This window comes from Juglans microcarpa x Juglans regia, chromosome 4S (genome assembly GCF_004785595.1).
Source record: "Juglans microcarpa x Juglans regia isolate MS1-56 chromosome 4S, Jm3101_v1.0, whole genome shotgun sequence".
NCBI classification, from domain to species: domain Eukaryota; kingdom Viridiplantae; phylum Streptophyta; class Magnoliopsida; order Fagales; family Juglandaceae; genus Juglans; species Juglans microcarpa x Juglans regia.
Window position 1 is genome coordinate 20,696,705 of NC_054601.1, and position 22,652 is coordinate 20,719,356.

The window sequence follows — 22,652 nt, forward strand, 5'->3', positions numbered from 1 at the left end:
GTGTGTAATTTGAGAACTTTTAATAAAGCGTTATTATCATGTGGAGGGGGATCTTTGTAGAAGGATATTATTGACGCTAGATATGGTGTCGTTTGGGGTGGTTGGTGCTCTAAGGAAGTGAGAGGGGGTATGGTGTGGGTTTGTGGAAGTATATAAGGAAGGGATGACCATGTTTTGTAAATCAAATTCGCTTTGTAATTGGTGAGGGCTTTCGAATAAGATTTTGGAGGGACGTGTGGTGTGGAGACCACGCTTTGGAAAGGGTTTTTCCGGCCTTATATCGTATTGCAGTGAATAGGGAGGCTTCAGTGGCGGACGTGCGCTTATTTTCTCATGGTGCGCATCAGCGAAATATTCTTTTTAACAGGGATTTACATGATTGGGAGTTACCTATTGTTTCAGAATTTTTCAGCTTACTATATTCCACGGAGATTCCTTTGGCACAACGAGATAGTTTGAAGTGGAGGTCTGATAACCACAAGTTATGTACAGTTAAGGCATATTACAGCATCTTGACAACACAACTTGATATTACGCCGTTCCCCTGGAAGAATATTTGGAGGTCCCGTGTGCCTTCTAAAGTAGATTTTTTTGTTTGGAGTGCTGTTCTTGGGAAGATATTGACCACGAACAACCTGAGGAAGAGAGGATGTGTAGTGTTGGATTGGTGCTACATGTGCAAGAAGAATGGGGAATCTGTGGACCATCTCTTATTGCACTGTGAGGTAACAAGGGTGTTGTGGGATGAGATCTTTTTAAGGGTAGGCGTTGCTTAGGTTATGCCTATGAGGGTGGTGGACTTGTTGGGTTGTTGGTCAAAGATGCAATGCTGCCATTAAGTGGCAGCAGGGTAGAAGATGATTCCGTTGTATATTATGTGGTGCATTTGAACGGAAAGGAATGCGCGGTGCCTTAAAGATAAGGAACGCACTACGACCAAGCTGAAGAATTTTTTTCTCCACACTCTAATGTGTTGGTTTTCCACTATTGTATTACATGGGGATAATGTTCAGGATTTCTTGGCTTTAATTTATCGTTCTTAGAATGTAATTAGGAGTTCTTATGTATACTTCTTGTGTACAAGGGCTATGCTATGCCTATTTCATTCATATATATAATATCTATCTTTTACTGAAAAAAAAAAAAAAAAAACAAAAAAGAAAGAAAGAAAGCAACCTCTTATAATGCTGAAAACATCCTAAAAAAAATAAAAATAAAAATGATAATGCTTCCTCAGTTGATAATCCCTTGAGCAACTTGAATTGAAAACATCCTCATAAACACCAATTTATTGGTGCTTCCTATTGTTGGAATGTCTGTTTTACTTTCACTTCAAAAGATCCAAATCAATGCAAAGTACATGTTGAAGCCAAGTGGCTTGTAGTGCTGTGGCACTATCTTGATTCTCTTCTTCTCCTAATCTGCTGCTAAAGCCTATCCAGCTATTTCTGATTGCTGATGTGAGTTATTAGTATCATTCATATAAAAAGGTTGAGCTTTTAAGTTTTGAAGCTTCATCATGGCTTGTGGAAATGCTTGTTGACAAAAGATATAGCTTTCATGCTTTTTTCCTGTTTGCTTTCTTGTTGATTCTGCTGTTCGTCTCTTATTGTTAAATGGAAAAATTAAGATGATGACCTGGTTATTATTTTAAAAATTTTTCTTGCTTCATAATAGATATTGTTGGTAACAATTTGGTACTCTCTGCAAAACATTCTCTGATCAATTTCTCTCAGCAACTTCCTTTGGATCTCAGTCAGATTCGTCCCAACTCAGTAGTCCATGTGAGTAATTGGTTCTCTTCTTATGTGATATGTTGCTGCAGTTTTTGTTTGGAGAAACACATTTCGATTTCTATATAATATGCATGCAAACTGCTGTGGCCTAAATTTTTCTTCTCTTAACAGGGGTACATCTGTAACTTAATTGAAACTGGTTGTTTTGTCCGCTATCTTGGGCGTTTGACTGGTTTCTCCCTAGAAACAAGGTTTTCCCCTTCCATGCAGTCCTGATATTGACAAATACTTTGCATGAGTTTTGTTTGGACTCACTCTGATTTTTTGTTGTCCCCTGTAGGCAACAGATGACCAAAGGGTTGAACTTTCAGAGTCCTTTTACATTGGACAGTCTGTTCGTAGTAATATTCTCGATGTTGGTGAACTACTTGAGACTAAGCTTCTGAAATTATGATTTTTGACGTTCTGAAATTGGGATTAATCCACTCTGCTCCTCCTCCTTCTCCTCCTTCTTTCAGGTCAGTAATGAAACAGGTAGAATAACTGTTTCCTTGAAGCAGTCATCTTGCTATTCGACAGATGCATCCTTTATTCAAGAATACTTTGTTCTGGAGGAGAAGGTAAACATGATTGCCTCCATAAAAACTGGCCCCATATACTGGAAATTTGTGATCACCCATTTATCTTTGTGCTTTTTTGTTTTTGCTACCTAAACAGAATACTTTTTTATAAGAATATCTTTATTAATAACTGCAATGGCACAGCCCAAGTACACAGGTAATATACATAAAAGCACTGGAAGCACAAAGATCAAAATGAAGGTTATGCTTAGAACTTTGAAAGCTTGCGAGAAGATTGTGGATGAAGTTAGATCCATAATGTTAAAAACTCTTTTTAACTGGTTGTCGGTTCAAAATTGTCCTGGAATTTCTATCTTGATTTTATGTCTCTGTTTTCCCTCTTCCTAGTTGGGTGCTTTCTTTTATATACAGATCTCAACAGCCACATTGCTGGTCTTGTGTACTGTTTAAGCAATGTGTTCATCAAGCCGCAATGCTGTTGAAGGCTCTTCTTCAATACTTTCTTTCTTTGAGCAATAGCTATAGATTTCAATGGACTAAATTTCCAAGATTTTCTTGTATCCATTTCGAGTTCTTAAGCAGATGCTTTCTTTTGTATACGTCCCGTGTACTTAGGCTATGCCTATTATCATTATCAATAAAATTTTGTTTGTTTACCCGTAAAAAAGGTGTTCATCAAGCCAGTGTCCTACTTGTTGAGGCTTTCACCTTTTATTTACGGGTCCTACTTGTTGAGGCTTTCACCTTTTATTTACGGTGTAAGTGGTGGCACAAGTGTAAGCTGCATTTAGGTCCTATTATAGAGTTTTTATCTGAAGAGAAGAGTCCCAAGTTGTCTTTCATTTTGTCAAGCTCATTGGGTTTTGAATTCTAGTTTTTGTAAATGATAAATTCTCTTATACTAGTTGCTTATGTACTATATTATTCCTTGTAATTTGATGGTTTAAATAATTTTGAGATTATAGTGACCTCTAATTAGTATGTAATCTTATATGGTTACCGGCTACTCTCTTAGGAAGATCTTCAAGATATTAGGATATTTTCTAAACCTTGGCCATCTTCTTTCTTATCCAGATTGCTAGGTTGCAATCATTGGAATCCAAAGGTTCTGAGCTAAAGTGGGTTGAAGGATTTAGCATTGGCAGTGTCATTGAGGGAAAAATTCAGGAGGTGAAGGATATTGGAGTTATTGTTAGCTTTGAGAAGTATCTGGATGTATTTGGTTTCATTACCCACTATCAATGTGAGATACTCTCCTTAAGTTTTGATTATTTCATTGATTTGTTGCTGTGATCCTGGCTATTTATTATCATTACTAATATAATCTTTGTAGTAGGGGGAACTACTGCAAAAAGGGGCTCGCTAGTTCGTGCCGTAGTTCTGGATGTTTCTGTGGCAGAACACCTAGTGGATTTATCTCTAAAGCCAGAGTTTTTTTATGAATCCAGAGGAGGAAGTTTAAAAAGCCAATCTCAAAAGAAGGTCAAACTCTGCGCTTTTTATTTAGGGGCAGTTTTTTAACTTTTTTTATTATGGTGTGGTATAGATGTCACTTCTTTTTTATGTATGAAGGTTTTATGTGATTATTTCTCTGTCCTTGCCTATTTTTCCCTAATTTTTACCGTTATGGTTTCAGAAACGCAGAAGAGAACCATCCATGGACTTGGAAGTGGATCAAACAGTGAATGCAATTGTGGAAATTGTGAAAGAGAATTACTTGGCAAGTGTTTGACTGTTAATTTTGTTAGTAGCTTTGGTAAAATGATTTACACATATCTTACTTAAGCTCTTATGTTTCTGAATTGCATTGACAGGTCCTTTCAGTGCCAGAATATAATTATACTATAGGTTATGCATCGTTATCCGACTATAACACCCAAAAGTTTCCTCGGAAACAATTTCTGAATGGACAAAGGTAAACATCGATGGTTAAACATTTTAAGCTCTATATTCTTTTGGTTCATTGCATAGGACCACACAAATTGGTCAGCTTCTCTTCCAAACCTATATGCGGTTAATATTATCCTTTGTATTAATTCCTTTTCTCTAAATTTAGTCACTTTGTACAATAAAACTACTTGTCTAATTGCAGATTTGACATTTTTTTTCATAATATATCAATGTGGATTTGCTTTTGTGCTTCTTGTAGATTTTCCGTAATTTTTTCTTATTGTTTTTTGGCATTTTAAAGATGTATTGTTCCTATGTATAAACTATTTGTCTTATTGCTGATTATTACGCATCAAGAAGTAATGGGAATTAGTTCACGTGGTGCAGTATCATTGCAACTGTTGTGGCTCTTCCAAGCCCTTCAACATTCGGGAGATCGCTATTGCTTCTTAATACGAAGAGTGAAGCCAGTGAAACAAAAAGATCCAGAAAGAAGTCTACCTGTGAAGTGGGATCTCTGGTTCAGGCAGAGGTAGACAGTTTAAGAGTATTTGTGATATTCTAGAGATATTCTTTTATGGTGTCTGGTGATTTTATTAATAAAAAAAATTCGCAACTGCATAAACCGTGAGGAGTTTTGACTTTCTGTTCTTTTCAGTGGTGGCTTTGTTGAGAAGCATACTACATAGATTTTTTTGACTGTGAGATTACTGATTTTTTTTTATCTTTGTTCTTCTATTGCTTGCCAGATTACTGAAATTAACCCTCTTGGACTGAAATTAAAATTCGGACTCAGTTTTCATGGACGAGTTCATATAACAGAGGTATCGTTTTCCAAATTTTAAGGCATCTATTTGATCACTCTTTTCTTGATTAGTTATTTGATCACTCTTAATGTAAATATTTTTTATTGTTTTGTAATTAGCTTGTCATGAACAATTTTATTGCAGGTGAAAGATGTTAATGCTTTGGAAGATCCATTTAGTAACTTAAGGGTTGGGCAAACAGTGACTGCAAGGGTTATTGCTAAAGCTAAGCAATCAGACAAAAAAAGCTACCAATGGGATCTTTCGTTGAAACCTAAAATGCTAGCAGGTAAACAATATATTGATAAATATCCTTCTGGTGATCTGTTTCGAAACCTATTTCAGTTACCTTACGTTTCTCAAATTCCATGTTTTATTTTTATGAGTAACATTTCTCACGTTCCAGTGCTATTAAAGTCAAATGAGCTTGACTTTAGTCTCCCTCTTTTAAATTATGTAATGGGATAGAATCAAAATGTTGTCGTTACTTTCTAAATGCTTGCATCTGGTGTATACTTTAGGCTTGCCTAGACTTGTTTCTAAACCTCATTGTTTTAACTGCCACACAGACACTTCAGATTCTCTTCTTTTATTGTTTTCTGTTACTGAGACTACAATATTTTAGAGCTAGAGAAAAAGTTATTGGCATCTTAACTCAGACCTGTAATATCATAGCTTTTTTAGTTCCAAAGACGCTCGTTGTTACACACTTCTAAATTTTAGGTTTGCATATATGCAAATTAATCATTCTGGGCCATTCCTCATTTTCTTGCTTATTTGTCAATCAATGTACTTTTTAAAAAAAAATAAAAATATTATTAAATTACTTATGTAAAAAAATGACCTTCTATTGCTAAATTACTTTTTTCATGACTTCCTTGTATCGCTAAATTAGCATGCAAAGTCGATGCTCCTGTATATGTCCTGTATACGTGCCTTTGTCTATTTTGTGCTCAATAAAATTTTATTTGTCGATAAAAAAATGACCTATCCTCTTCTAGGAATTCCTACCCTTATAAGAAAGAGTATTGATATACACACAACACATTTTCACAACATATTTTACAACAATGTTGTAAGATAAGGGTATTTTTGTAAAGTAATGTTACTTTTATAAAGTGTTTTATAAAATTACCCCTCATTTAACACATTGTTGTGAAATGTGTTGTGGAAAATGTTGTGTATAAATCATTTTCCATAAGAAAGGGGAAAGTAGGAGAGTATTCTGCATAGCTGGGTCAACTAATCAATTAAATGATATTGAGAATGTTTCCCATCTCTGCTTGAACCTTTGTATCCATGTTCGTTAAAGTTGATCACTTATGAGATTCTAAGTTTCTGTTCAAATACAGATTCCTTTGAAATGGAGGGCAAGCTGATGGCCAAAGATGTTGATTTTTCAACTGGACAATGCATCACTGGTTATGTATATAAGGTGGACAGTGAATGGGTTTGGTTAACAGTATCTCGAGATGTAAGAGCTCAGCTTTTTATTCTTGACAGTGCATCCGACCCTAGTGAACTAGAGGGATTTCAGAAGCGCTTTCATGTGGGAAAAGGTGTTTCTGGTCGTATTTTAAGTATTAACAAAGAGAAAAAGCTATTACGGTTGGTTCTACGTCCTTCATTTGCTGTCGCAAATGGAAATGTTGCTGGTGTAGATTTAAAGATGGATGATCATTTGAAAGATGTTACATCTTATGTTCATGAAGGAGATATTGTGGGTGGAAGAATATCCAAAATACTTGCAGGTGTTGGTGGATTGCTCGTGCAGATTTGTCCTCAACTGTATGGTAGAGTACATTTTACGGAGCTTAGAGACTCATGGGTGCCTGACCCATTATCTGGATATTACGAAGGGCAATTTGTCAGATGCAAAGTGCTGGAAGTCAGCCGCTCTGTCAAGGGCACCATTCAAGTTGATTTATCATTACGTTCTTCTTTAGATGGCATGCTTACTGAGTCTTCTGCTGAAATCTGCAACATACAGTAAGTAGTGAGGATTGCTAATCTGATAAAAATTGGAAGTTTAAATTCTTGTTTTTTAAGGACAGAATTTATGAATGGTTAGGCAATATTGTTTCTTCAGAAAATAAGCTTTTTGTTTCTTCTTTTCCATTTAATGTTATATTCAATTTACAACTTGCTGGTAATAGAGAGTTACAAGCCTCGTAAACGTGCATGCAAAGTGTGTAGACATTGCTGGATGGGTTTGAATTATGACCAACTTTTATTGCTAATTTTAAGCTACTCTTTAACATGCAAACCACTTCCAAGGAAGGATGGAGTTATCAGGGATGAAGTTAGAATCGAGGGACTAAATTTATATGAACCAAAAACCTGTCTCTAAATTATTCGGATGAGATTTTTGGCAGGACGGGCATTGCTTGGGTGATGCCTTAAGAGGGTGGTGGATCTTTTGGCTTGTTGGAAAGGCATTAAGGGTAGTCATTGTATTGCTGCTATTTGGAAGATGATTCATTTATGCCTGATGTGGTGCTTACAGTTGGAAAGGAATGGGCGGTGTTTTGAAGATAGAGAACGGTTGTTGGGAGGAATTAGAGAGTTTTTCTTTTGAACTTTATGTCTTTGGGTGAATATGTTCTTGTTCTGAATGGGGATAAATTTTCATGGTTGTATTTTAGCTTCTACTACTTCCTAGCTTGCATTTAGGTGTTTTCTCTTGTATATTTCATGTGTACTTGGGCTATGCCTATTTACTTGATTTAATAAAACTTCTTATTACTTATATAAAAAAAAATTATTCGGCTAGAGGAATAATATTGCAAAACAAAAAAATATTAGGTTCAGTAAATTACGGAAACTATCTGCTTAGAACTTTAATGGTATCCAAGATATTAAAAATTCGTTTCATCTGCAGTTTTCTTTATTTAATTGTTTATCTGAACACAGTATTCTTTTATGATTTACAGGCAGCCTCATTCCAAACGTGTTGAGAAGATGGAGGAACTACATCCTAATATTGTTGTACAGGTACTTTTATATTATCATCCTAGGCTCTCCTGGATGTAATTGCTTATATTTCTCTTCCCTCGTAGTCTATTTTCGCTCTTTTTTTACTTACTACATCAAGTGAGAGATTGCAGTGACCATGATTAATGTCATGCATGCAGGACACTACCATGGGCAAAACAGCAGCTGCTTTTTTTTTTTTGGGGGGGGGGGGGGTGTAGTGGGGGCTTTTGAGGGGGGAGCTTTTTGTGATACAAAAAACAATTTCCCTTTTTAGAGAAACTCTGTGTCTCCATTATCTTTAGTCGTAGCCAGTCTTTCTGAGAGAACTGGTATTGAGTAGGCAAGTGGAACATTCACTAAAAGATATTCAACGTGCACCTTTTCAATTCTTGCTCAGTTTTTTATTCTTTTCAATTATCAAAAAATGCTTCCTCTGATTTTCTTTGTTCATGTATAGTAGTTCATGTTCCAATGACGTAATATTGCTTCATTTTTATATCAGCTTATTTAGTTGTGTTTGATAGGGTTATGTTAAGAATGTTACATCTAAAGGATGTTTCATTTGGCTTTCTCGGAAGATTGATGCCAAAATCCTTCTCTCAAACTTATCTGATGGATATGTTGAGAACCCTGAGAAAGAATTCCCTGTTGGAAAACTTTTGACTGGCAGGCAAGTCTCATTTATCTTTTTACTTGTTGGTTGAAGTGATATGTAGAGGTAGAAATATAGCAATGAACTAAGAAAGCTTGAGTGTAGGGTGTTGTCTGTGGAGCCTTTATCAAAGCGAGTTGAAGTGACATTGAAGACATTGGGCAGAAGCAGCTCTTCAAAATCTGAAATTGATGCTTTGAGAACTCTGCGTATTGGAAATATTATGTCTGGCAGAATTAAGCGGGTGGAATCATATGGCTTGTTCATCACAATTGACGACACGAACTTGGTAAGGAATAAGTTATTCAATCGAAGTCTTGTAAAAATGTACTTGAAGTTAGGTGATTAAAAATCAGTTTTTTGAGCCTGGAAATTCCCAGGCGTGATCCACTTCCCAAATTGATGCTTAAAAGTAACCTGTTTTTTTAAATCGGGATTATTTCAGCTGGATGGTGTGGGATCTCTTTAGTTATAAAATTACACAGAAGTTCTATGCACTGTTGTTGATTTTTTAATTGAAAAATACTTGGTTTTGTGTCAATGATTTTACCTTGCATTGCCATGTATGCATTGTGACCTTGGAATTTATTTGTATTTGTGCTCTTTTCTTGCCTAGGTTGGATTATGCCATGTGTCAGAGCTTTCCGATGATCATGTTGAAAGCATAGAAACTAAATACAGAGCAGGGGAGAGAGTGACAGTGAAGATATTAAAGGTAATCATATTGTTTATGAAGAATCGTTGAGAGTTACACTCCCACTGGCATTTTAACTTTTACCTCTCACTGGAAAATATAAGATTCAAAACTTTAGATCATCTTTGAATCATTGTTAGTTTTGATTGGTGGATACTAACAATGATTATTCACCAAGATCAACTGAAGGATATGGTATTCACCAAGATCATTGTGAGTTTTTGTTTCTTGTTCAGTGGTTTCTTATTGATTTTCTTCTGTTTTAGGTGGATGAACAAAGATGCCGCATCTCTCTTGGAATGAAAGGTTCCTATATTGGTGACGGTATTGATTTTCAACTACCCTCACAACAAGAACCTGATGAAGCCATTAGAGATAATGGTTTTACTACTTTATTAACATCTCCTGGTAGTAGTTTGCTTGGGACTCAAAGTATGGATACTGAAGATGAAAATGGAGATTGCCCAATTCTTGCACAAGCAGGATCAAGGGCTTCCATTCCACCACTTGAGGTCAGTCTTGATGACATAGATCAATCCAATATTGATAATTTAGTCGGTCAAGACCAAGAGAATATTGATGAGGCAGCCACTGTACATGAAAAGAACAAGAGACAGGCAAAGAAAAAGGCAAAGAAAGAGAGGTCATTTCAGTTTTCACAATTGTCCAGGAAATTCCTGGTCATTTTGTTTTTAAGGGCTAGTTCTATCTTCTTCTTTTTAAGTTTTTATTCAGTTTTAACTTGGAAACTAACCTGAGCAGGGAGCAAGAAATTAGGGCTGCTGAGGAAAGACTAGTGGAGAATGATATACCAAGAACTGCTGATGAATTTGAAAAACTGGTTAGAAGCTCTCCTAATTGCAGTTTTGTATGGATAAAGTACATGGCTTTCATGCTCTCTATGGCTGATGTTGAGAAAGCCCGTTCTATTGCTGAAAGGTATTCTTTGAGCTATTTGCATGTTACTTTTTGCTTCTGGCCACTTCCCTCATATGGGAACTTGCTCTATCTCCACTCTTGGAGTTACCGACCCTCCTCTCCCACGTTGACCATAGACACCCCCACTTTCCTCCCACCGCGTCACCAAACTAAAAAAAGGTCAAAAGTTATCTTATGGGAATTTTCCTGTTAAGCTGTTATAATGGGTCTGCCACGTGACCAGATGGAATAAGTTGCTTCTGCTGTGTTTAATTGGAATAGACCTGTGTTATGAAATGGAACGTCCTGGTTCATGAGACTCCCATTTATCTATTAGTTATTTTGCACATTAGCCACTAACTACAAGTTTTCTTTCATTGGAACTGCTTCCTAAATACACAAAAAGTAAATTTGTTTGCTTAGGGGCTCTAGCTTTTATGGCACTTTCTTGTTTTGACCCAGACTTAGCCTCTAATAAATAATAGTAGTAATAAGTATCTTTTTAAATAGTTATTTTTTGTAGCATGAACTGAGATAAGAAAATTTTCTTGCTTACCCTACCAAATACCGTGAGGAACTTTGGTAGAATGTCAAAGATAGGCAGGCTAACAGGATTTTTCCCAAGAAAGTTAGGCACAGTTTTTAACTGAATTATTTCAACAGTTATTTTTCATCGAAGTACTTTTTCTGGCATCTAACTTCTTTGCTCAGATATTGGGAGCTTTTGAGTTAAAAACAAAAGATATTGCTTTTGCTAATTCGAATTGAAGGGTGATATAAGATCGAAACCTAGTCTCCTCTGTCCCTCGGGACCAACAGGGGCGGTACAGGAATATTCAACTGTTGTCCATCGACTACGCCTTTTGGCCTGATCTTAGGCTCTCCCTTTCTCATACATCTTTGTGAAAGCCTCTCACCTTTCGAGAGCCAGTCATATCATTTTTTTATTTGATCTTTTGATGCAAAGTGGCTATCATTATTTTCTAAGAATTTATTCAAGCCACTTAAAATTTTTTGATGGGGGAGCGATTTTCCCGTTCCTCTTTTTCCCCTTCCCTCAACCTTCCCTCTCCCCTCGAGGAAAAAGGAGTGGCTAGATAATAGTTGAATATACAAGATAAACCTAATTAGCAAAGCAGCTATTTCTGGCAGTGCATGGTTGAATATTGTGCTTTCTGCGTAGGTGTTTTACTTTTGAGAAATACTCTTAAGCCACAAAGTGATTACACAAAGTAATCTCACAAACTGATGTGGCTTAATGTGGTTTGTCAGATTGTAAAGTTACTTTTATTGTAAAACAGATCTAACGGATCATATTAAGCCACGTCTATTTATGAGATTACTTTTGTGTAATCTCTTTGTGGCTATATCACTCTTTACTTTTACATACACTTTGACTATGATGTTGCTTTTTGCTTTTTATAGGGCTTTGAACACAATTAATATCCGAGAAGAGAACGAGAAGCTTAATATTTGGGTGGCTTATTTTAATTTGGAAAATGAGTACGGAAATCCTCCACAGGTACTAGAAAAAGAGGAGTGATATAGCCACTTTTTTGTTTTTTTCTTGCTTTCATTGTTGTTCTGGCTTGCGTATTGTTTTATTAATTAGTGTGCTTCTTCAGGCGGCTGTTACAAACGTATTCCAAAGAGCTTTGCAGTACAACGATCCGAAAAAGGTCCATATGGCACTCCTGGGAATGTATGAGAGGACTGAGCAACATAAATTGGCCGATGAGCTTCTTGACAAAATGACCAAGAAGTTCAAGCATTCATGCAAGGTACTTTCATCATTTTCCTAGTTCCTACAATCATTCTGTCCTTTAACAAAATATTTAAGTTCTACTATCTTTGTTCAGGTTTGGTTAAGACGTGTGCAAAGGATGTTGAAGCAACAGCAGGATGTGGTTCAGCCTGTTGTAAATCGTGCTTTATTAAGTCTTCCCCGCCATAAACATATCAAGTTCATCTCACAGACTGCTATCCTTGAATTCAAATGTGGGGTTCCTGATAGAGGAAGATCCATGTTCGAAGGAATTCTGCGGGAGTACCCAACAAAAACATATTTGTGGAGCGTTTATCTCGATCAAGTAAAATCCATTTTTATTATCCCTTAAATATTGTTTGGCTGTCGTATAGTTTACTTACATTCGTGTCATACTTGCAGGAGATTCGACTTGGAGATGTGGATGTGATACGTGCCCTCTTTGAGAGGGCAATCAGTTTGAGCCTAGCGCCAAAAAAGATGAAAGTGTGTACAAATTAAATATATTCAGCAAAAGAAAAAAAAAAGTGCACAAGTTATTTATTATCGTTTCAAGTTTAAAATAATCAATATACCTTTTTCTTTTATATGGTGTTCTTACATGTTGTCTTGATTTGCAGTTCTTATTTAAGAAGTATCTCAAGTTCGAGGAGTCTAAAGGCGATGAAGAAAGAATGGAGTCTGTGAGAAGGAAGGCAATGGAATACGTCGAGAGTACAATGGCTTGATTTTTCATGCTTTGAGAAACGATTTTATTCGGGTTTCTCGGCCTCGTTTTGTTCGTTAGTAGTTAGGCAAGCCCAATGAAGGGCCAATTATTTGCCTTGTACATTCGAAAGTCATCAATTGGTTTATCTTTCTAAATTAATACTGTGTTTTCATATTTACTTAAAATTTTTAACTAGAAAGTGTTGTCATTGATGTTGAAATGCCTTGATTATGAAATTTTTGCCTACCCTTTTAGCATTTCTCTTTATCTTTAATGATTTTGTTTACTTCTTACCTTTGAAAGCCTCTTTAATTGTATCCTTTAGAAATGTAACTACAGAAATCTGCCACAAATTAGTTTTGAGCTCTCAAAGACCACGCATATATTGCGGTGGAATCAGTATTAGGCCAACAAACCCCACAAAACTCCGACCAAAGGCAACCAGCACAAGGAAGTAGTGTTCGGCTCAGCTGCGCAACCACCCTCCAACCCAAGATTGGCGTTTGAAACCTCCCAAGGATGTACTGTGGATGGCCCGCGAGACGACTCCTTCCCTGACCCTATATATCAAAGGCCACACCCACCCCAACTCCCAAGGTAATATCATAGCTATTGAGTAATGTATCCAGTAAAGGATCGTTTAATAGTGATAAATGTATTACATTTTATATAGTGAAATGAAAGTGGTATGATAGTGTGGTTTATAGAATTTCGTGAGTCATCCAGTAACTAAGCTTCTTTGCTCATTTCCTTTCAACATGTTAAAATGGTACAAACAGTATTTAGAACATATTCGAACTTTTTTCATTGAGTACTGTAAAGCTTTTGACATATCTATTATTTCTGAATTATTTTCTATACTCCCCGAGTTCAAAATTATCTCTTTATTAAATTTTATAATTTTATTTATTTAACTAGCTTCATTCCTTTCTGTTACCACTTAAGTGCATTCTTTCCTATTTGTGCATCTAGAATTTGAAAAACCCTCTATTTTTAAGTTCCAGTACTCGCCCAACGGTCTAGAATCCAGAAAGCCCTTCTTAGTCTCACCCCGCCTCAATTATCACATGAAAACCGCATCTCTAATCATCTAATCTCTATCGAAATCAGGCATTTTTCGATGTTAAACTTGGAGTTCTCTCTCTAGAACTCTTAATTCTTGGATTCTATAGCTTATCGAGAAGGTAGAAACGTAGCAGTGGCAGCAGAAACTTGACTCCATAAACCACAACCCTCCCTCCACTTCGCATGTCATCTGGTCCATTTAAATGAAAAAGTGTTATGGCCCCATGGAGAAGAGAGAAGGAGCACCGAGAGGGCTAGGGTTCGCAGATACGTGAAGACATGATGGAAGACACAACTAGGGACTTCGGGAGTTAAGTGTTTGGAAAGATAGTTGAGTCAAGAAGCCATTCCAAAACGCAGCGTTCCACCAAGGTTGATGCATCAAAACGCGCAGTAGCAGTAAGGAGCAGCGCTGTTTCATGAAGACACAAGCACGTTTTAATTATTCCAAAGTGCAGCGTTTTCTCCATTGTTAAAGTGCAACGTTTTGTTGTTCCTTTCTTTTAAATGTTCTAGAACCTTGTAGAGAATTTCCTTGCTTTATTTCTGTTAGAGTTAGGACAAGTGTCCATATGTCATTGCTTTGGGTAATTACCCCTGCGTGGGTATTAGAATCAGACAATTCACAAGAAAAAGGCATATGAACAATTATCAAATTTCAATAGAAAGCTTTTGGAGGTTTAAGGGGCGCTCGAAGAACCTTATATCCTTCTTTTCTCCATTCAACTATTTAAAGCAATTTTACAAACAATTTATCTTCACTCATGTTCCATTACAAATTCTTACAATCTCACATTCGCTACAGCCATTATACAACATAGAATTAAAAGAGTCATTACAAGTGGTATCTAGAGCCTAACGTTTCTAATGACTGAGAATATCTGCACCAAACAACAACAAGAAGAAGGTATGCTACTTCAACATGATCAAACCACTCACGACATGAGGGAGTAGATGCATCAAATGTCTGATATGCTAAGAACAATTTTAGCAAATCAGACTCAACACCCCAACCATGAACAACAACAGCAACAAGAACCAAACCATAATGCAGAACCTGATGGGGAGCAACATAGACAAAGGACCCAGAGGAGTTAAGCTAGACTTCCCTTATGTCAAAGGTGTGCGAAACACGACATTAATAGTGGTTTCGTCTGTGGGATCCTTTTAAAAGATCGTGATAGATATTGCATGTCTTTCTCATGCCTACAACAACTCGTTTCGAACAATTGAGGAGAAATATGGAAGATGCCATGGAAGTAAGGTTGAAAACTATGGAGGAGTGGGTAACAAAATTGACTGGCGAAGTACAAACACTTCGCAAGGAAAATGAGGAACTTAGAAAACCTCGGGGTCTCAAAACACGCAAGCTGGACCAAATAAAGATGAGGAGCAGAAGAATTTGCAAGACGAGCTCCACAACTTTAAAGGAAAATATGAGGAGATAGCGATGAAGGTGGGTATATCGTCAACAGTGGACCAGTTGCTCATAAGCACTAGTCTGCCCTATACAGAAGAGGTGATGGCGGTGCCCTTACCACCGAAGTTTAGGGTCCCTGCTATGGAGATATATGACAGAAGAAGGAACCCTCTTGAGCACCTGGAAACCTTTAGGGCTTACATGATGTTGTATGACGTTGTATGATTTTCCACTGACCATAAAAGGGCCGGCACGTGTCTCCACACTCAAAAGGGACAGAACAAAACTTGATCCTAGATCCAAGAAATGTGTTTTCATTGGATACCCTGTAGGGATCAAAGGGTATAAGTTGTATGATCTCACTACTCATAACAACTTTGTATCTCGAGATGTCATCTTCATAGAAACTGAATTTCCCTTTGCAACAACAACTCCTCAGCCTTCCTCCACCCTCAATTCAAATCTTACCTTACCCCTAGCCTTCCCTGATTTCATTCCTTACCCCTCACCACCCCTCACCCTCTCCTTTAGATAGGACAGAACCTTAACTCTCTTCTTCCTCATCTCCTGAAAATACAAACATCACTACACCTCCATCCACTCCTATCTCTTCACCTTCTCCTCTTGAACCAAATAGCTCAGACCCTCTTCCTCAATTGTCTCCTGCTTCACCTACACATTCTCCATCTTTACAACTTAGGAGATCAGATAGAATTACCTACCAACCCTCATACATGAGTACCACTGCCAACTAGTCTCCTCTATTTCCAGTCATTCCCTCTCTACCTATTCCACTGCCCACCCTTTACAGAAAACACTCTCCTACTCAATGCTATCTCCATCTCATCAAAACTATGCCTTATCTCTAACTCTCATATCTGAACCAAGGAATTATGAAGAAGCTGTTGTGCATGAACATTGGCATACTGCCATCACTGAAGAACTTGCTTCCCTTGAAAATAATGGAACTTGGTCAGTCACTCACCTCCTTGCTGGCAAGAAAGCAATAGGCTACAAATATGTGTTCAAAGTCAAGTTAAGATCAGATGGCATTGTGGACAAACACAAGGCAAGATTAGTGGCTAACGGGTATACTCAATGTGAGGGCTTTGATTATTAAGAAACTTTTAGTCGTGTAGCTAAGATGTCAACGTTCAGGTTATTCTTTGCCCTTGCCTCAATTCATAACTGGCATTTAGAACAATTAGATGTTCATAATACTTTTCTACATGGTGATCTCGATGAGGAGATCTACATAGAGTTACCATCTGAATTTCAGCTTAAAGAGGAGTCTCAACTTGAAGGAAAGAAGTTGGTATGTAAGCTTGATAAGTCCTTGTATGACTTGAAACAAGCATCAAGGCAATGAAATGAGAAATTCACTGCCTCACTTGTTGCTTCTGGTTTTTGTCATTCAAAATCAGATTATTCATTATTTACTAGAAGTAATAATGATGGTTTTGTTGCCCTTTTGGTGTATGTTAATGATATCATCTTAGGAACTAGTAGTTTAACTGCAATTGACTCTATGAAGGCTTATCTCTATGATCAATTTAAAATTCGAGACTTGGGAATGCTTAAATACTTTTTGGGATTAGAGGTTGCAAGATCAAAGAATGGAATTCATATTTGCCAAAGGAAATATGCTTTGGAGATCATTGAAAGTGCTAGGTTGCTTGGGAATAAAGTGGTGACTACTCCAATGGAACCAAATCACAAGCTAACACACTCTTCTGGTGAGTGCCTCTCAGATGCCACTAGCTATCGTAGATTGATAGGAAAACTTATCTATTTAAGCAGCATAAGGCCTGATATTACTTATTCTATTGGTATTCTTAGCCAATTCATGGATAAACCCACTCACACTCATCTCCTTATGGCTCATAGGATACTTAAGTATCTTAAAGGCTCAGTTGGTCAAGGAATCTTCTTCTCTTCAAAATCCTCTTTGCATCTTAAAGGATACAGTGACTCAGATTGGGCAGCCTGCCCTGAAACCAGAAGATCTACAACTGGTTTTTGCATATTCATTGGTGACTCTTTGATTAGTTGGAAATCAAAGAAACAAGTGATGGTGTCAAGGTCATCTACTGAGGCAAAATATAGGGCATTGGCACACACAAGCTGTGAAATCATTTGGCTGAAGGGTCTCTTGGAGGATTTCAACATTGACCATCCACAACCTGCCTTGTTGTATTGTGATAACCAATCTGCAATACACCTCACCATGAATCCCATATTCTATGAGAGAACAAAACATGTAGAATGGAACTGTCATTTTGTTCGAGAAAAGGTGTAGGCAAGTGTTATTAAACCAGTGCATGTGTATTCAAAATTTCAACTACCAGATATACTTACTAAGGCCCTAACAACACCACCTTTCTACTTGTTATTATCCAAGATAGGCATCCTTAACATACATGCACATCTTGAGGGGGAGTCTCAAGAATTGCACACCAAAGAATCAAGCACTGATTCCCCTACAACAGAGGACATTGGAGCACTAAGGAAATGCACTGGCTACTCAGCTACAGAGGCCACCACCCACGATTGCTCCTGCACCTAGCCACATGTAGTGAAGGTTGACACTTTAGGACTGAAATAGTGGTTGCTAACAGTGACTCACATGTACCATGTAGCAGAGTTGGTTATTCTGCTTTTTGTAATTCTCTAGGAGCTTATATTGTTTTTATTCTTTCTAGGCATAGTGGCTCCAAGTAGCTATGTATATGTATATATAGCAACAATGTAAAGGGCCATTGTAGAATGTACAATTTATGAATGAGAATCCATTTTCTCCTTTTCTTTCACTCAATCTCTCTGGTTAATTAATTCTTAACACATATCTAAAACAGGGCGACGATCTATTGCATGCTATAAGGCGGGCCTAAGAGATGACATTCGGAAAGAACTGCTTACCGTCCGTTTGACAAGCATCAAAGAAGCTTATCAGCTAGCACTCCGACTGGAGCAACAATACAGAATTCTCACCCCTTGAAAGACCGCTACCAGCTAAACAATCCTTGCACAAAAAGGAAGCCCAAACCAGAGGAGCCAAGCATCACCAATTGATAGGACCTGGCACAAGACACCAGCAACACCAACAAAGGGAATCCTAGAATGTGATGTGGGAAGGAGTAAGCCTAAGGAATGTTACAAGTGTGGAGGGCACGGACACTCGCAGTAGTATGCCCCATGAAAGAACAAAGGCTGGCCTTGTCGTACGAAAACCAACTCGTGATTGGAGAGGATAAAGTAACTACTAACTTCTGATATCGATGAGGACATCAAGGCTACCGAGCCTAAGGAAGTACTGGAAGGATCTAAATTGGTTGTTTGTGTGATCTGACAAGTACCAACGGGGTAGAAGAAGGAAGATCCCACTGGCAATGATTGGCTGTGCAACAACATATTCCATACTCGAGTGGAGCATTAAGGAAACTCCTTGAATCTTATTATTGACAACGGTAGTGGAATGAACGTGATCTCCCAAGAAATCGTTTAGAAGCTTAAACTTCTAATGGAAAAACATTCTCAACCATACAAACTAAACTAGGTCAAGAACACCTCTATTCTCGTGAAGCATCAATGCCTGATCACCTTCTCTCTCGGGCAGCACTATGTCGATACCTTACCCTGTGATGTGATTCCTATAAGAGCTTGCCATTTGTTATTGGGACGACCCTGTCTTTACAACAGGTGAGTCAAATATGACAGCTTCAAGAACACATACTCCTTTTTGTTTGGTAATAGGAAAGTAGTTCTACAACCCATGAAGATTCACAACTTTGACTATCCCTCTCATGAAGACTGAATATTGGCACTACGGAGCTTCTCTCAAGCAAGCCATGACTGTGGGCACATTTTTGTGTTAATTGACAAGACAACTACCCCACCGCCAACAATGGACTCATTGCTACCAGAGATAAACGGGCTCTTAGAGGAGTTTTTCGAATATCTCCTCGGACAAGCTACCTTAGTCCCTTCCACCCATGAGAGACACCCAGCATGCTGTGGATATAATCCCGGGGCAATCTTGCCAAACTTGCCCGCATATAGGATGAGCCCAACCAAACACATGAAGGAGCTTCAACGACAAGTCCAAAGCTTACTTGACAAAAGATTTATTCACGAGAGCCTCAGCCCTTGCGTAATACCTACTCTGCTCACACCCAAGAAGGACAACAGCTGGTGAATGTGAATTAATAGTCGTGCTATCAATTAAATCACGATAAAATATCACTTACCTATTCCTAGCTTAGATGATATGCTGGACGTATTGCATGGTGCACATGTTTTTTCTAAGATTGACTTATGGAGTGGCTACCATCAAATTCGACTATGTCCCGGAGATGAATGGAGACTGCTTTCAAGACAAAGGAGGGACTTTTTGAGTGGCTAGTGATGCCATTTGGGCTTAAGAATGCCCCTAGTACATTCATGTGAGTGATGATGCAAATTCTATGCCCATTCATCAACAAATTTCTTGTAGTATATTTACACGACATTCTTGTGTTTAGCCACGACTACCCCGCCCACTTGGACCATCTTTGCCAGGTACTACAAGTCCTCCGCTTCGAAAGTTTTTGTATACACTCGAAGAAGTGCACCTTTTCCAAGAACTTAGTGGTGTTCCTCAGGTTTTTCATCTCTGATCAAGGGGTTTCCACTGACACTTCTAAAGTGCAAGCTGTCCGAGATTGGCCCACTCCCACCAATGTAGATGAAGCCCGTAGCTTCCATGGTCTTGCCTTGTTTTACCGATGCTTCATCAGAAACTTTAGCAGCATCATGGCACCGATTACCAAGTGCACCAAAAATGGATCCTTTGTGTGGTCCCCAGCAGCAGAACGGGTATTCCGAATGATCAAACAACACCTTACCGAGGCCTTTGTTCTTTGATTGTCCAATTTCCAGTAACCCTTTGAAGTCGCCTGCGATGCGTCTAAAGCAGGCATTGGAGGAGTACTCAGTCAGCAGGGCCATCCCATTGCCTTCTTTAGCGAGAAACTTAATAAGATACGACGTCGCTATTCGGCCTATGACTTAGAATTTTATGCACTTGTGCAATCTCTACGCCACTAGAGACACTACCTCATCCACCGAGAATTTGTCCTTTACACTGATCATGATTCACTTCAGCACCTCCAATCTTAGAAGCACTTGAATGCTAAGCCTGCTCGTCAGGTAGATTTTCTTCAACAATTTTCTTTTATTCTCAAACACAGCAGAATTTGAAAACAGAGTAGCCAACGCCCTCAACCGCAAGACCGCTCTACTTACCACCCTCACAGTGACAACAATTGTGCTTGGCTCCATCAAAGCATAGTACAGTGCTGACCCCAAGCTTGGCCCCATATATGCGGTTTTGCAAACAAGGCCCTCAACTCAGCATGCTGACTTCACCCTTGCCAATGGGTTCCTCTTCTTCTATAATTGGATATGCCTACCCGATACAAGCGTTCAAGCTTTCATTACTTGTGAATTACATTCAGGAGATATCACAGGTCACTTTGCCTATGATAAAACCATCTAGCTTGTTGAGGACAAGTTCTGGTGGCCAAGCCTAAAATGAGATGTCCAACGGACAGTAGAATGCTGCCGAACATGCCAACTATCCAGGGGCCAGAGGCAAAACAAAGGTTTGTACACCCCTCTATCAGTACCGGCTCAACCATGGGAGGATTTCAGTATGGACTTCATATTGGCCTTCCTCGAACCATACGAGCACATGACTCTATTTTTTTGGTTGTCGACTGTTTCTCCAAAATGGCTCATTTCCTCCCCTACAGCGGAATGTACAATGCCTCCTAAGTTACCATGTTTTTCGTCGAAGTGGTGCGTTTGCATGGTCTACCAAAAACTATCACTTCAAACCGTGACGTTAATTTCGTTAGTTACTTCTAGAAAACATTATAGGCAAAAATGGGAACGAAACTTCAGTTTCCTAGAGCCTTCCATCCCTAGACCAATGGGCAAACGGAGTCGGTCAACGAAAGTTTGGGCAACTTGTTACGTTGTCTCTTTGCCGATCATGGTGTGACTCGAGACCTCCTCATTCCACACGCCGAGTTTGCCTACAATAACTCCGTTAATCGCAGCACAAGTCGCTTGCCATTTGAAGTAGTCATAGGACTTAAGCCAATAGCACTGTTATATCATGTTTTACTGCCTTTACCACATAGAGTTAGTGAAGGGGCTACTGATTTTTGTAGGCACCTGCAGGAAATCCATCAAGAGGTACATAACCACATAGCTCGTAGCAATGCGGCACACAAACAACATGCTGATACCCATTGCAGGCACGTTGAGTTTCAACCTGGAGACTTTGCTCACACATGTTCGGCCTGAGAGGTTTCCACAAGGAGCACTAACCAAGCTGCATTCTCACAAAGCTGGACCTTTCAAAATTCTGTGTTGTTTCGGTCCAAATGCTTGTCTACTAGAGCTACCTGCAGAAGTGCAGTTTAGTCCCATTTTTAATGTGGAAGACTTGACTGTGTACCTAGGAGATGATACCATGAAAATTGAGGATACTACCACTACCTCGCTACCCAGGACTTGCAAGCCACGTGAAGCCATTGAGGCAATCTTAGATGATCATGTAGTGTCCATCCTGAGAGGAGGGTACCATAAGTTCCTTGTCAAATGGAAGAATAGGCCACTATCTGATTGTTGTTGGTTAAAGATGGAGGAAGTTGAACGTCTTGATTTGGACTTATATGAGTTTTTTTAGGCCCAACATCCGTTAGAGTCAGAATCTTTCGAGGCAGAGGGAATTGACATAGTCTGAGTGCAAGGAGGACTCATGAAGTAAGTAGTATTGAATAAGACTAGGACATTTGGCAGTCTTTATCTAAACAACTTAGGTAGTAATTATCAATAAGGGTTGTTGGTTAAAGACATAGGAGGTTCAACGTCTTGATCCGGACTTATATTAGTTTTATCAGGCCCAATATCTGTCGGAGTCGGATTCTTTTAGGGGCAGAGGGAATTGACGTAATCTGAGTGCAAGGATCAGCACACCTTAAATTTTGAGGGGACCTTACACTTATAGTGGATTGTACTTAATCTTATAGTGGAATTAGCATTAAATGTATAAGAATGGAAACCATCTTATAGAGGATTGTACTTCATCTTTCGAGTTGGAAAATCTTGCGGAAGAATAGAAAAAAATTGTGCTTAATTTCCCTACCTATCAATCGTCAATTGCACAATATTATATTTAAAATATTAACACAAATGTTTAATTAGTACTCCCATTCCATCCTTTCATGTTTGTCAAATTTTAATGCTAAGATAGATGAAGAGTAGGTAAGGTGGCTTTTACATGCCATTTTTTATTTAAATAATTTTGCTTCAATTGATATTTCAAGGTATAACATGTGGCTTTTTTTTAATCCATTTTACTATAAAATTAGAGGTGTTGAATGTTGAGTA

General features: G+C 38.3%; 1 protein-coding gene and 1 long non-coding RNA gene across 2 annotated transcripts in view; one reads left to right on the forward strand and one right to left on the reverse strand.

Annotated features, from left to right (window-relative positions):
• LOC121262504 (rRNA biogenesis protein RRP5-like) overlaps positions 1-12,780 on the forward strand; it is a 37,366-nt gene extending 24,586 nt beyond the window's left edge. Inside the window, 24 exon segments of the mRNA XM_041164997.1 lie at positions 1,678-1,784; positions 1,908-1,971; positions 1,974-1,987; positions 2,077-2,151; positions 2,255-2,356; positions 3,392-3,560; positions 3,651-3,799; positions 3,954-4,037; positions 4,132-4,232; positions 4,595-4,739; positions 4,957-5,031; positions 5,158-5,302; positions 6,366-7,002; positions 7,947-8,007; positions 8,514-8,659; positions 8,747-8,930; positions 9,258-9,356; positions 9,602-9,978; positions 10,098-10,274; positions 11,679-11,775; positions 11,879-12,034; positions 12,113-12,343; positions 12,421-12,504; positions 12,639-12,780. Of these exon segments, the coding sequence (XP_041020931.1) occupies positions 1,678-1,784; positions 1,908-1,971; positions 1,974-1,987; positions 2,077-2,151; positions 2,255-2,356; positions 3,392-3,560; positions 3,651-3,799; positions 3,954-4,037; positions 4,132-4,232; positions 4,595-4,739; positions 4,957-5,031; positions 5,158-5,302; positions 6,366-7,002; positions 7,947-8,007; positions 8,514-8,659; positions 8,747-8,930; positions 9,258-9,356; positions 9,602-9,978; positions 10,098-10,274; positions 11,679-11,775; positions 11,879-12,034; positions 12,113-12,343; positions 12,421-12,504; positions 12,639-12,746 (3,587 nt within the window). The 3' untranslated portion in view covers positions 12,747-12,780.
• LOC121262506 lies at positions 334-21,106 on the reverse strand. Its single transcript, XR_005940111.1, has 3 exons — positions 21,096-21,106; positions 20,416-20,421; positions 334-573 (listed from the first exon to the last, which is right to left on the reverse strand). It is a non-coding gene; the product is annotated as an uncharacterized LOC121262506 (long non-coding RNA).
• Between the last annotated feature and the right edge of the window lie 1,546 nt (positions 21,107-22,652).